This window comes from Camelus bactrianus, chromosome 16 (assembly GCF_048773025.1).
Source record: "Camelus bactrianus isolate YW-2024 breed Bactrian camel chromosome 16, ASM4877302v1, whole genome shotgun sequence".
Taxonomy (NCBI): Eukaryota; Metazoa; Chordata; class Mammalia; order Artiodactyla; family Camelidae; genus Camelus; species Camelus bactrianus.
In genome coordinates this window covers 40699697-40711405 of record NC_133554.1, presented here as the reverse complement: position 1 = coordinate 40711405, position 11709 = coordinate 40699697, and the positions used below count along the sequence as shown (strand labels likewise).

Below are 11709 nucleotides of genomic sequence, written 5' to 3'. Positions count from 1 at the left end.
AGACCTACAGACTCGTAAGTAAGAAAAAAATGCTTACTGCTGTGTGTCACTGTGATTTTGTGGTGGGTGTCAAGCAGCGACAGTTGTTAATACAAGGGTTCCCAGAAGCCTGCAATAAACATATTTAGTATTGGTCAACTGTTCACTTCCCCAGACTTATTTGATCAGAGCACCTTATTTTATTCTGCAGAAAGTACTGTGGGAAATAGTGATATAAACAAACCGCTTGATAATGATTACACTCCAAAATGAAATTATTAGAATTTAATTTTACAAGAGGCATTCCATGCAGTAGGAATCATTACCTAATCAATAGAGTTATTCACTTAAATGTCTGGGGAGTATACCAAAAAGGCTTTCTAAGATTTATTGTATTATTGTTAACTATACCTACTACTGTTTCTCTTGAGGGCATCAGCTTAACATGATATATACTTAGATAGTTTGGAAAAATTGAAACATTGTTAGTTTCAACACACTTTTGCTTCTTTCTCTCTCTCTCCACACACACACAAATTATAGTTTTAATCTTACATGCTTTACATATTTTTCCATCAAAACCTTAGAACTACTGATTGGCCCATTCATTTTATGGAAAGTCTACACCATATAATCTAATTGGCAAAATTAGCCCTCGTTGTCATCCAAGTCAGCCAAGGTAGACTTAATTCCTATTAAAAAGAGACTGATCTTTAAAATCTATTTGTAAGAATGATAATATGCATTCCTGGGACATGTTTCTTTGAGTCGCAACTCAAGACTAACGGACAAGACACAGAGCCCTGCTGTGGATTTGATGCTGGAGTGAAATCAGACGCCTTCACTTCCCATAGCGCTTACCGACCCTCTCTTCACTTTGCCCAAAGGGACTTCTCCTCAGGGAAGACAACAGTGAGATTGAAGAGATGTGGGTTCCTACCTGGCGTGTCATTGCTCTGACCATCTCACTTTACTAGATGTTGGAAGTGAGACCCTCCCGACGCAGGCCCACCTCTGCTCCCACCACCAGGACAATTTATGTGCAGGATGCTGCAGACAGACAGACAGACAGACAGACAGACATGAAGCCTACAGACACCATGTTTGTAGCTGTTCCTTTGTCCTCCCTATTGATTTTTCCAGCCCAGAGCAGAACTCCACGATAATAATTCAGGCTGGGTTGGACTAAGGCATGTATTTCTTACGCAAAGTGGAAAGAAGGCAATTTGAAAGGGTAGAGGGGAAGGGGCTGGCCTGATGTCGCCGCTCACAGGTGAATTTCAGGGCAGACTGCTTTGGGGAGGAGTAAACGTGGAATCTGGGAACAAATCCCTTAAAACTACTGGTGCCCAGGAACCCCTTGAGAAATCTTCTTGCACCCCCAGGAGTTCGCATGCCCCAGTCACAAGTGTTATACTATTAGTATATAATCTTGTCTTAAAACTTCTCAAGGAGCAGCCATTTATCTCATTTTTCTTAACCAGACATTCTGATTTTATTCCAAAAAAGAGAACCATTTCCAAGGTTTTTTTTAAAAGATAATTTATTATTAAATGAAGAAGTCATAAAGCCAAATGGTGTGGGACAGATGTCAAGGATAAATTTTAAAAGTAGTTTCCATCAAATACTATTCCTAAGGTTAGAAATAGGAAAAGTATTAAATGAAAAGGTATTTAGTCTTTTGAAAAGGTCTGTGATTTAAAAAGAAAATCTTTCTCTGAAAGTACAAATCATCCTTATTACAGAGAAGACATTTAAGAGTCTGAGGGGAAAAAAGGCTTTTTAATTCCTAAGTAAATGGTATTTCCCAGACACGCTCAGGGATGTTTGCTTTTAATCAGTGAGTTTTGAAAATCATTGCTTCCACCTTGCAAACTAACACGACCTCTGATCAACGTCATTCCATCCCCCCGACAGGTCCTGTTACAATCTCACAAACGTCCTTCTCTGCAACTTTTAGCAAAGCAGATTTGGACAAAAAGAAAGGATTTGCGGGAACTACAGTTGGGTCCCTAGTGAATAAGTTAACAAAACAAAAACTGCTTTTCCATTCACATGACACATCCGCAATTGCTCACGCCTACTTACGTTACTGATAAATTTCGTATCAAAAAAAATCTCATGCGTGCATCTCAACATGGGGCTGTGTTCAAAGGCCACGTCCTCCCACCCTGGTCTCTCTAGCCGCGCTGCCCACAACATCGTTCTGAGCTCACCAAGTGTGCCCCCTGGGTCAAAGCCAAACCCCGGGAATTCTCTTACCGTACTTCAAAATTTACATTTACCACTTGTCTTAAATGACAAGATTGTGAAATCAGTGGGGAAAAAAAGCATTTCTATCAATAAATGCTGTGTAATTTGCTCTTCAAAATGCAGGAAGTGTTTGTTGCTCTGCACGATGACTGAGGGGTCCTGGGGTGCCCCCACGAGGGGTCCCTGCTGAGCATCACCCCAGCAAACTCGGGACAGTGGAGCCAATCGCAGGGTCCATGGAAGGGATGGTTGGTTCCAATCAGGCACACAATGGACTGAAAGCTATTCACTCGGAAGAGGACAGCAGACACTTTGGCTCCCAAGGCCTCTGATGACTTCAAATGAGAGTGACCATCATCACACCTGCTGTCCTCAGAACAAATGTCCCTGCTGTGGCACCAGGGGACCCACAGAGCCATCACTTCTGCTTTCAGGACAGATGGAACCCATCAGCAGAAACCTGAAGATATAGCAGAAGCCTGAGCTCCCAGGACTCAGCAACCTCCAAGCACCAGATATAATTTGGATGCAATCAAAGGAAAATACCCGTGGCTTCATTCTTTCCAGTATCAGAAGAACCAAAGCCATCTGCCACTTCCTTTACTCAAAACCCACAGGGATGGGAAGGAGGAAAAAGGGCCAGGGCGAGGCAGGGCAGGCAGGAGGCTGAAGGCCAGGGCAACCTGGTCACATCGCCCTCCTGGCCTGGCCCAGCCTGAGGCCCTGCTTCTACGACCCGCTCAGCTGAATTCACAAAGTTCCTTCAGCTCACAACCAACGACATGACTGTCACTTACACTAAAATGAATGCTTAAACTTGTATGGCCACCACGGCACCTAGGTTTTGGAGTTTGACTTGGGACATCATTCCCTATTCTGAATTCACCTTTGCTTTACTTGGGTTGGGGGTAGGGGGGTGTAGAGTTAATTGCTTTTCAGCTGAGACCTCAGGCGCCAGCAGAATTCCTCTGCAGTGTTGACACGACACAGACCTAAAAGCAGTTGACTCAAGGTCTCTGGAAAGGACACCCACCCTGCTGAACCAGATCACCAGAAACATCTATGTCCGCCTCCTCCCAGGGGGTGTCCAGTGCCAGGTGTGGCCACTGGCTCTCACTGTGAGTGAGTCCCCCATTGTGAAGTCCCCCCTAAAAAGTGTTTTTCCTAATCGTTCTTGCAAAATGCCATTTCTCTCCAAAGGGCCCTCTGCTATATTTTGCCTTATGAAAAAAATGGGAAAGTATTTGGAAACCCAAAAATATAGGAGAGTTACACAGGCCTGTGGAGACTTTAACAGATGCCAAGGCTTCGAGGTGCTTCACCAGAGCCCAAGTATGAACCCACCCAGGGAAGGAGCTGGAACCAAAGCTGTTGCTCTTAAACTTGGCCATCCGTTGGCCTGAGCCCTCTGCAGAGCTGAGAACAGGGCGAACCTTTTCTTTCTTCCTTCCTTTTTTTCAAGACATCTTATATTGGAGTTTGGGGTTTTTCGATATCACAAAAAAGATTTAGAGAATTCCAAGGGCTTTGGTTTAACAGGAAATACAAATGGAAATAAAAAACGGAATGGAACTCAACTCTCCACAGATTGAACCCATATGGGTGTCACAGCTCACTGAATTAGCACCACTTTCGTAGCAGTGAAGCCACCCGGGGCTGAAATTTCTTCAAACTCACTTTTTCCATCTCAGAGATTTCCTCTTACACTCCTCCTCAGAACTACTGACCAGTGGAAGGAGAGCTATCCCTACCATCCCTGCTTCAAATTGTGGCCATTTTCCTGTTGCTCTAGCCACTCTTTTATTTTCTCATCACATTGAGACTTTGGGGAAGCCAGGTAGCAGCAGACTAGGAAATACACTCCTTTGAAAAACAATTTGAAAAAATTGTAAAAACCAAATTCTCTGAATAATTAGAAGATACTGTGACTTATTTTTTCCTTCCCTAAGCTGGGCTCAGAGGTATCTCTGGGTTAGACTCTTCTGGGGCCAGGATGACACGTGAGGGCCACTGGGCCCCCCTCGACCAGGACGGCTAACGCTGGTCCAGCCCCCCCAGCCCGCTCCAGTCAGCTCTCGTCCGACAGGTAATCGCCGCCCACGAACTCCGTGGCTTCCAGCTCCACGCTGGACAGGAACCTCCTCAGGGTCTTGTGGCGGTTGTAATCCAGGGTGGTGGTATAGACGGTCTTGGGGTACTTGGGGTAGACAATGGTGGTGCTGAGGAAGCGGGCGGGCTTGTGGCGGGGCTCAAAGCGCACCTCGGCCTTGTAGTTGCGCCACGTGCAGCTGGGGACGCAGGTGATGGTCTGGCTGCAGGAGGCCACCGCCAGGCCCAGGGGCAGGTGGACGTCGTCGATGAAGTGCCGCTCTGAGTCGTACTTGACCGAGGACGTGTACCTGGGCAGGAGACATAAGGCCGCGTGAAGCCGCTCCTCTGAGCTAGGGGCCTGGGGGTCCCTCCTGTGACCTGGGACCTTGAGATGGGGGGGACTCCAAGGAGAAGCAGCAGAGTTGATGACACACGTACTGTGTGGTCCTGCACTAAGCACCTGACTTTCAGGATCTAATTTAATCTTCCCAACAAGCCTGGGAGAAGAAATCTGCACCTGGGAGGCACAGAGGTTAAGGTCACGTGGGAGGGGGCAGCGGAGCTGGGATTTAAAGGCGGCCGTGCAGGGCTCCCAAGTTTACCCGACACTCCCTGGGCCTCACCGCAGGCAGCAGCCCCTGGGGTCAGCTCCCACTTACTTAAGCTACGAGACCTTGGCTGAGTTACTTAACTACCAAGCCTCAGGTTCCTCTCTGTAAAAGGTGCCCATTGTAACTGGGAGGGCGCTAACCCACAGCAAGCGCTGTCGATGGGAATTACTGTATGACAAGGCGGATTCTCCTGTCCACGACGGGTGAGTGGTCTCTCCTTCTGTTCCCTGAAGTGAACAATCAGCTCTTTAATGAGAGGATGAGGGACCCAGACATCCTGAATGCTGGTTCTGGAAGCTCGGTGACACCATGTGCTAGTATGGCCTTCAGTCTGGTGACCCCTCAAACCCAGGGATTCCGAGATCTGACCTTACCCATCAAAGCCAATCACAGTCTTGATTTTCATAGAATAAATTAACATCCACGTTCCTCAGCAGCCACATTAGTATTTTTTTTAAGTCCTTCTTTGGCAATTTTTTGGTTAATTTTTCAAAGTCCTTCTTTGGTTAATTTTCTGGGGGGAGGGCGAAGCATGAATTCATTTTACTTTCTAATTATTGCATCTTCACAGATACCAAGAGAAGTACAAGCATCGCACAGAGGCCTGGGACAGCACTGGCCCCCAGCAGCCCCCTCCCACTGGTCAGGGAGTAAGAATCAGCATTCTTTTAAAAATGAGTCAGATGGAAACATCTATTCTCCCTGGGCAAGTAGGTTAAGAGGCTGGTGGAAGCTGATGTCATGAAGTCATGTCCTCATTTTGTTCAAAATACAAGCTCCTCAGGAATAAAAGGCTGAACTGCTCACCTCCAAACTGGTGAGCCTCCTTTGTTCTGTGTCAAAGGGCCCTTTGTGTTCACGCAACTGAAACTCCAGCTACCAAAAGTAAAATGCCTTTCTCTAAAAAGACATATCTTGAATGGAGCCTCTCAGTGGAGCTCTGCCCCCAGATGATCCTGGATGAGATTAAATTCCCCAGGGAAGACTGGTACTATAACTGAGACAAGGTTCACAGCACCTTGATGCTGGGGTAGGGTGGGGGTGAGGGGATGTGGGAAGCAGCTTCTGGAAGGAGGAATTACATCATCACAAAATTTTCAACACCTGATGGTCACAATCTATGAAGCCCAAAAAGCAAGTTGTAGGACTTGATGTATAAAGTGATCTCGTTTTCATTTTAGTAAGTATATCTATATTCAAATGGTTAGAATACAAAAAAAAATCTGAAAGGGTACCCCCTTAAACTAGAATAGTATTTGGTACACTTTTGTAATTAACTTTTTTTTTAATAACGAGCATTAATTACTGGAAGAAAATATGAAAACAGAAATAAAATGCAATCAGGTCCTGCTATATTTACCTTACTTCTGTTGGTGGTAAGGGGTCAAATTCCACTCCTTCGCCAAAGGACAGGGGGCATAATCTTGGTGAGTAGCCGGAGGCCAGGGGGTTGGGGAGAGAAGCTGGATTCTGCAAAGATGGAAAATGCAGTTAGACCACAGGCCCATCTGATGCATTCCCCACAGAGGGTCCTGGCTATGAGCCTCCAGCTGATGGGCCCAACTATGATTTGCATCCCCGTCCTGGGAATGATGCCAGAGAAGGGCTGCCCCATAGCCTGGGAAGAGCCCCCAGAGAGAGTGCCGAGGGGTCTGCTCGAATCCCAGGTCTGTCACGAATGTGCTCTGTGCCCTCGGCAGAATCACATTAGAAGCCCTGCGACCTCATCTACACACCGAGGGGGTGTCCCCTTCCATCGAGGTTTTGGGAAAGGATGAAAACAAGATATGAAGTTGAGCTCAGCATCACAACCGTGGCCAGACCCTGGGGCTTCTGCCTCTGCCTGAAGCCAGGCAGTAAGAAAAACGCAATGAACTGGGGCTTCCCCACCCCAGAACCCTCAATTACGTGTCCCCAACCCCGTCATTGTCTCAGCAACTCTCCAGAAAAGGCCAAAACAAACAAAAAAGAAAAGCTAGCAGAGATATTTTTTACACTGGAGTTTCAGTCCAACTTCCCCCACGTCCTCTGCCTCCAGGGCCACCAGGTCAACATCCAGCCAAGATGGACGAAACTCACTGGTAAGACAAACACCAAAAAGTTCTCTACGTCACCTGCCACTACCCAGAAAACTCAAAGAACCAGGGCACAGCATCCCAGGTGAACCATCTTCCAGCCTGGTCGAAGCATCTCGTTTTCTGATTTACCAAGTAGCCTGAGTAAGAGACAGGACCCGCCTCCACACAGGTCCTAGTGTTTTGCTCTTTCTGATTGGAATCAGGGCTTCTGTGTTAAGTGAGTGACAGAAAACAGCCCTTTGGGTTCTTAGCTTTACCAGGAGCTGTCATTTTCTTGGCCTGATTTGAGAGAAGGACCCACACTTGGGTCAGGGTGTGGCCATGGCAGCCCCACCCCCATGTCTTCCAAGAAGCAGACATTTCTAGAAGGTCGGCTCTAAGACTGTTACGTTACCAGGACAAGGTGTCAGGTTGGGGCGCAGGGTGGCTTTTTGCAAAAGCCAAAGGGGACCAGATAGGACAGGAGGAGTCAGGGAGTCCCCAGGTCCAGAACTGAACTCGAGGGAAGAGTTTAATAAGCCCTCACTGGGGCGTGAGAACTAAGGTGGGTGGTGGAGGGAGTAAGGTGTGGGCACTGGCTGCTGGAGAGCTTTTGGAAACAGCCCCCTGGAGTAACAGTGGGCCCTGCTCAGCCCCCAGTTCTCTGGCTGCCAGACACTCCCCAGCCTAGGCAGTCCCCTTCCAGGCAGTCCTGGGGGTGCAGAATGACACAGCCTCCAAGAGGAGGCAGACAGCTACCAGCACTCACACTAGATATAGCCTCCTTCTCGGTACCCATACAAGCACTCCTGTTGTGTGTTCTCTTGCTTTCTCTGCTCCCGCATCCCTGCCTGCCCAGCAGACACCCTGCGCACACACCTTGCTCCAGGGAAGGCTGGAAGGGGGTGGGGCAGCAGGAGTTAGACTCATAACAAGGTGCCACCAAGGAAAGGGGACGAAGCCACAGCCTCTGGCATGGCTCTGGGAGGCATCAAGGAAGACCTCCTAGAGGAGGTGACAAGTTGGGCATTCAAGGGCTGGCAGGAGTTTGACAGGTAGAAAAGCCAGCTGCGTGTTGGGAGAGGTAGAAGTGTGGCCTCAGAGGGAAAAGACTCGCCAGTTGGAGGGAGCAGCATCAGAGGCACCGATGTGTGTATCTGCCTGTGGTCAGGGATGTGGAAGATGAGGCTAGAAAGGGCTAGATGGTGAGGCTTCTGTAGGCCAAGATGAAGCAAGTGCTATCTTCTAATGGAAATGAGAGAACCCACTAATGACCACTGAGAGACAGGATCAGTGGCCAGGAATTCATTCCACCCACCAGCAAAGTGGGTGGGTCCCTAAGGAGCAGCAGCTGCCACTGAGTACTTCACCCTGGGGGAGAGGGCTGTAAATACCCATCCCCAAGGAGGAGGGGGCAGGCTCAGAGCCCCACTTTGGGTTTGACTGTAGACAGGATGTGGCTTCCCCTGAGCTCTAGGTAAAGGCAATAAACACCTCTGCCTGAGAGATTCCTAAGGTAAAAGGAACTTGGTGCTTTTTTTCTTTAAATAAAAGTTTTAAAGTAGAAGGATTCATTTTTGAAAGGTTCCACTCATCTAAAGGCCTCCCACTCATTATGTGCCACACACATGCGTTAGTGACAGGACAACGGCCACTGATCTCAAAAGGCCCTCTCCAAGGCCACTAACAGTCCCCCAAGGCTGGCCCGCTTTGCTCCAGAGCAGAGCGAAGCACACGGCTCTCCCCAGGACCGGCCGGGAGGGGGCAGGCCCTTCGGAGCCGACGGGAGCAAAGCTCTGGGGTGCCTGGGGTTCCCTCTCGACCCTCCAGCCCGCCGAGTCAGGAATGTGGCTGGGTCGCAGCCTGGCAGCCCCGGGGGGCACCACCCCAAAGGGAGGAGGCGGCGCCTCGCCTCTCTTGGGGCTCCCGCGCCTCCCAGGCGATGACAATTTTCCAGCCACCGGCTCCAGCTGGCCAGGCTCTCGCCGCGTTCCCGCCCCGGGCTCCCGGCGCTGGCCACGCCGTCCCGACGGGCGGGCGGCGGCGCCGACAGCGCGCCCCTGGCGGGCCTGCACGCCTGGGTGTCCGGAGCTCGGCTGCAGGGGATGGAGACGATGGGGAGAAGGGGCCGGGGTGGGGCCACTCACCGGGGCCGCGGGGGTCGCCGCCGCGTCGGGCTCCAGCGCCCCGGGGGCGGGCGTGCGCTCCCCACCGCCGCCGCCACCGCCCCCGCCCCCGGCCGCCGCGAGCGCCCAGTGGCTGGGGCTGGGGCTGGGGGGCAGCCCCGAGTCCGGACTGTCCAGCACGCCGTCGCCCTTCTTCTTCGTGTCCACGAGCTCGGGCACATCCTGCAGGCTCAGCCGGCCCACCATACTGGTGCGCGCGGCGGGGCCGGGGCCGCTGCCCGCCCGGCCGCCCTCCCAGCCCGCCGCCCGCGCGCCGTCCGGGTCCCCTGGCCGCCGCGCTCCCGAGCCCGCCCCCCGCCCCGCCCCGGTCCCGCCCCAGCCGCCCGCCCTCAGTGGCAGAGCCGCCGGGCCGAGCGCCAGGGGCCGCTGCTCTCCTGCCGTGCGCCGCCCGCGCTGCGCTCCGCCGGGCCGCCCAGCCCGCCCTGAGCGGCCGATCCCAGGCACGGGGGGCGCCGGCCTGGACCCCCGCCCCGCCCGCCTCCCTGCCACGCCGCAAGCCGACACGCGACCCCGCTCACACCCAGCCCCGAGGGCGCCTTGCCCCTCGTCCTCCCCAGCTGGGCCGGTAGGCGCTAGTATCTGGAGCCTTGGCGTCGGGGGGAGCCCGAATAGAGCCCCGGCCCGCAGAGGCCTGGGGAGCCGGCTGAGCCCAGCGAGCAAACAACTGGAAATTATTAATAGTTAATGCGCTTCGTATGGCTCCAGCCGCCTGTTGGCTCAGCCGGGCGGGCTCTCAGTCTGTCTCTGGCTCTCATTTCTGCCCCGAAGTAAAAGAGCGCCTACTCCTTTTATCCTCATGGGACTAAGGGTAGGGGGGCAGTTGGAGGTGAGGGAGACACATCACTCTCTGGCCTGGGTGCTCAGCTGGACAGCCTGTGGCCACAAAGGGCAGGGAAATTCTGCATGGGGGCAGAATGGATCTGGAACCAGATGGACCGCTCAGAAGACCGTCCACCTGCTGTCTGAAGGGCCAGGGGCTCCCTGGTGGGGGGGGTCACAGCTTTTCAGACGGGGGACTTCTTTCTTCCTCCTTAGTTTGACAGAGAAGCCCTATCTGAGTGGAAACTCATCGCAGTAACTGCCAGCTGAAGAACTGGGTTGTGCTCACATCTAAAACTACCAGGAAAATCGTGTACTGTTTCTTACAGAGACCTCCCTGATTATCAGTAAGTGTAGAGAGCCCCACTCCCCACCAGCCACCCTACCCTGAGGGTTTCTGATGGGTGTTCAGCTGGGTCCTCAAGCTGGTGCTGTGTCCAGACCTAGCTGGCAGGTGCCAGCTCAGGAAAGGAGTAATGCCCTGGGCTAGGGACCTCTCTGGTGGGATGAGAGCTGGGCTCCATGCATGCCCTGCCATGGTGGCCCAGGCTGTGTCTTTGGCAAAAAGAAGGATACTTGTCCTGCTTGGGACCTCATGAAGTCAAAATTTAGAGCAGGTAGATGTTGGAGATCTGCTGGCAAAGTTCAGTCCTGCTAACTTCCTCACGCATCACTTTCAGGTAAGGAAACAGAGAAGGAACTTGACTTGCCCCAGGTCACACACACAGCTGGTACAAGGCAGCTTGCCATGACCAGGAAGCCCAGGACCATCCCCTCCACAGAGAATAAAACCTGGTACATGGCTGTATGCTGGGAGGTCGTACATTCATTTAGGGCCTGTGGGGATAGGCTACGGTGCACAGTCCTAGATCAGTGGTTAGTGCAAGGACGTGCCGTCAGCAGTGGGTCTTAGAAAGTGGGTCAACCATGTGGCTACATCTCCCTACCCCTGTTGACTCCATCATCTGCACATCCCAGACTGCCCCCAACCTGGGGCATCATAGGAGGAATCTAAGAGCTTCCTGGGGGTGTGGGGTCTGTTGGCAGCGGGAGGACTCAGTGCAATAGAGGGAGTTTGCCCACCAGGTTTCCTAGACAGGTCTTGAAAGCTGGTCCCTAAGCCTGGCCAGGTGGGGAAAGGTGTCTAGGAAGATGGCATTTGCTCCAAGTCAGTGGTGGCCTTCAAGCTTATCAGTCTGGAGGAGGAGGATGAGAATGAGGAAGGTCAGCGTGCAAGGCCAGTGCAGCCGCTGTCTCCATCAAAGTGTGGATTGTTGTGAAGATCTGGGGAGGGATCTCTCCCTGGGGAAGCCCTGCGTTGCCACCTTCTGATGGGAATTCTGAAGGGTTCAGATTATTCATATTCTGACAAAGGCCCACCAAGACATTAAAGTTGCCGCAGTGAGCAAGGGGGTGTGAAGCTGCCAGCTTTGGAGGGTCCAGGCAGATCAAGGGGATGCCTTTGAGGCACCCTTCCTCCTTGGCACTGGGGTCATCAAGGAGGTGGCCCAGGACTTCACACGGGCGTCTTGGCCCTCACACTGGACCAAGGAAGCCTGCATGTGCTGAGTTCCATCCTGCGAGGGTTCTGTCTGATCCCCAAGATAGCCTCTCCCCAACTCCAGAGGGGTATCTCAGTAAACGTTTTAAATAGAGGTCAGGACAATTACCAAGTTGTTCCCAGAGCAGAAGATGACTGCACGCCATGACCTC

The 11709-nt window shown here is 52.0% G+C and overlaps 1 protein-coding gene across 1 annotated transcript; it reads right to left on the bottom strand.

Annotated features, from left to right (window-relative positions):
• Positions 1 to 2074: 2074 nt before the first annotated feature.
• Positions 2075 to 9446, bottom strand: RFLNB (refilin B). Its single transcript, XM_074343201.1, has 3 exons — positions 9139 to 9446; positions 6295 to 6404; positions 2075 to 4631 (listed from the first exon to the last, which is right to left on the bottom strand). Exons 1-3 carry the CDS (start codon positions 9361 to 9363, stop codon positions 4301 to 4303), a joined length of 666 nt encoding a protein of 221 aa, XP_074199302.1. The 5' UTR covers positions 9364 to 9446; the 3' UTR covers positions 2075 to 4300.
• Positions 9447 to 11709: the final 2263 nt, after the last annotated feature.

What these genes read in the sequence shown, in the direction of transcription:
- RFLNB (XM_074343201.1), bottom strand. Translation starts at nt 9,363, where the DNA reads ATGGTGGGCCGGCTGAGCCTGCAGGATGTGCCCGAGCTCGTGGACACG. An exon ending in CGGCGACCCCCGCGGCCCCG is followed by an intron (nt 6,405 to 9,138) that starts GTGAGTGGCCCC and finishes CCATCTTTGCAG; the next exon opens with AATCCAGCTTCTCTCCCCAA. An exon ending in TTACCACCAACAGAAGTAAG is followed by an intron (nt 4,632 to 6,294) that starts GTAAATATAGCA and finishes TCTCCTGCCCAG; the next exon opens with GTACACGTCCTCGGTCAAGT.